Below are 1938 nucleotides of genomic sequence, written 5' to 3' on the forward strand. Positions count from 1 at the left end.
GGGTGGCGGTCAGGGAGGCCTGGGAGTTGGATGGGGTGGGGGTGGGCTGGGGCCTGGATGCCTGGGTTGTCTTTGGTTGGGGGGGCTGTGGGGATGGGGTGTCCAAGCTAGGTCTGGGGCGGGTGCCCCCCCACTGACCCCTTCCCACCTCCCCAGGGCTGAGTGGGGGCAGCAGTGCATCGTCTCCTTCAGAGCGCTCAGAGGCGTCACTGTCGCTCACCTCGGCTTACTCCAGTGGCTCCGGCGCCCGTGACTCGCTGCCTGCCAGCCCTGAGGCTGAGGTCGGGGCTGGGGGGGGGCACATGGACGTGTGCCCGCCCCCCGGGGGCGCCTGGTACCTGCCTGAGCCCCCCAGTCCACCTGGCACCCCTGCACCTCCCTTCTTCATGGACTACAAGGTGGAGAGCGGTGCTGCGGCTGCCCCTGGCCTGCTCAGCTACAGCGAGGACGCTGAGAACGAGGACTTCCTGCCACCCACTGATGTCCTCCAGGTGAGCCTGTGGGGCCCAGGCATCCAGCCTGCCCCCACTCCATCCACAGCTCTGGCCCACCAGACCCCATTCCCCTACAACACCTGGGATAGAACCCAGGCGTCTGGGCTCCTGGCTGTAACATACCAGAGCCCACTGGCCCCCTAGAGCTGGGAGGAGAGAACCAAGGTGTCCAGGGGCAGGAACCCAGGCGTCCAGGCAGCAAAGAACCCAGGTGTCTGGGCTCCCAGCAACCCCTGTTCTACCCCATTAGACCCCTGGCCCAGGGCTGGGGCAGACCTCCAGTGCGTGGGGGAACCTGGCAGGGGGTAGGAAAGGAACACAGGCATCCTGCCTCCCCCAGGTGGACATGGTGACGCTGGCACGGCAGATCATCGAGGCGACGCCCGAGCACATCAAGCAGGAGGAGTTTGGGGTGGGCGAGGGGCCACGGCGGGATCGGGGGGCCGCGGGCGGCCTGGGGGGCGCCCACGGTTGGGTGGCTGGGTGGCGCCATGGCTTGGCTGGCCTCCTACCTGGACAGCGTGGACCAGCTGCCTGGCCTCATCCCCCACCGGTACATAGATTCATAGATGTTAGGGTCGGAAGGGACCTCAATAGATCATCGAGTCTGACCCCCCCATTGAGTACGGCCCAGCCCCGGGGGCAGGGGCCCTGATCCTGGGGGAGTTGTGAGGGGGCAGGGCCCCAATCCTGGGGACAGGCAGGGGTGGAGGCCCCAATCCTGGGGCTACAAGATGGTTGGGACCCTGATCCTGGGGACCAGGGGCCCTGATCCTAGGGCAGTTGGGAGGGACCAGGGCTGCAATCCTGGAGGCAGTGGATGGGGGGCGGGGTCAGTGAAGCAGAATCCCCGATATGGGCCTGGTCCTGGGGGCAGTATGTGAGCCTTCCCTTTCCCCCAGCAGGCGTGAGGCGGGGTCCCCATCACGGCGGGGCTGCCTGAGCCCCCTGCAACCGGGTGAACCCGGTCCTGAGCATCGGGCGGTACCACCAACAGCAACAGCAGCCGGCTGGGCCGAGTTCCTCAATGCCTCAGCCAATGGGCGCATGGAGAGTGCCTTTGCCGGCCTCACCCTGTCTGACCCTGAGCAGCGCGAGCTCTATGAGGCTGCCCGTGTCATCCAGACCGCCTTCCGGCGCTACAAGGTGGGTGGGGGTGGGTGGGAGACCACCCCCAGCCCGACTGCGCCCAGGACCCCCCAGCAAGCCCCTGATGCCCTGAGTTCCTCTGCAGGGCCGGCGCCTCAAGGAGCAGCAGGAGATGGCAGCTGCCGTGATCCAGCGCTGCTACCGCAAGTACAAGCAGGTATTGCCCCAGACGCCAGGGTCCTTCCTTTGCCAGGCTGCCTGGGTCCCCCGGAATTGGAACCCACCCTGCACTGCCCCACATGAGCCAAGTGTGTCTGGGCTCAGCAGCAACCCCCCCACCCCCCACCCACGTCTC

The 1938-nt window shown here is 67.1% G+C and overlaps 1 protein-coding gene across 1 annotated transcript in view; it reads left to right on the plus strand.

Moving 5' to 3' along the window:
• CAMTA2 (calmodulin binding transcription activator 2) overlaps positions 1-1938 on the plus strand; it is a 16570-nt gene that overhangs the window by 8942 nt on the left and 5690 nt on the right. The window contains 5 exon segments of the mRNA XM_025211090.1: positions 108-491; positions 835-948; positions 950-1047; positions 1400-1640; positions 1729-1800. Of these exon segments, the coding sequence (XP_025066875.1) occupies positions 108-491; positions 835-948; positions 950-1047; positions 1400-1640; positions 1729-1800 (909 nt within the window).

Source organism: Alligator sinensis, unplaced genomic scaffold, assembly GCF_000455745.1.
Source record: "Alligator sinensis unplaced genomic scaffold, ASM45574v1 scaffold553_1, whole genome shotgun sequence".
In the NCBI taxonomy this organism is placed as follows: domain Eukaryota; kingdom Metazoa; phylum Chordata; order Crocodylia; family Alligatoridae; genus Alligator; species Alligator sinensis.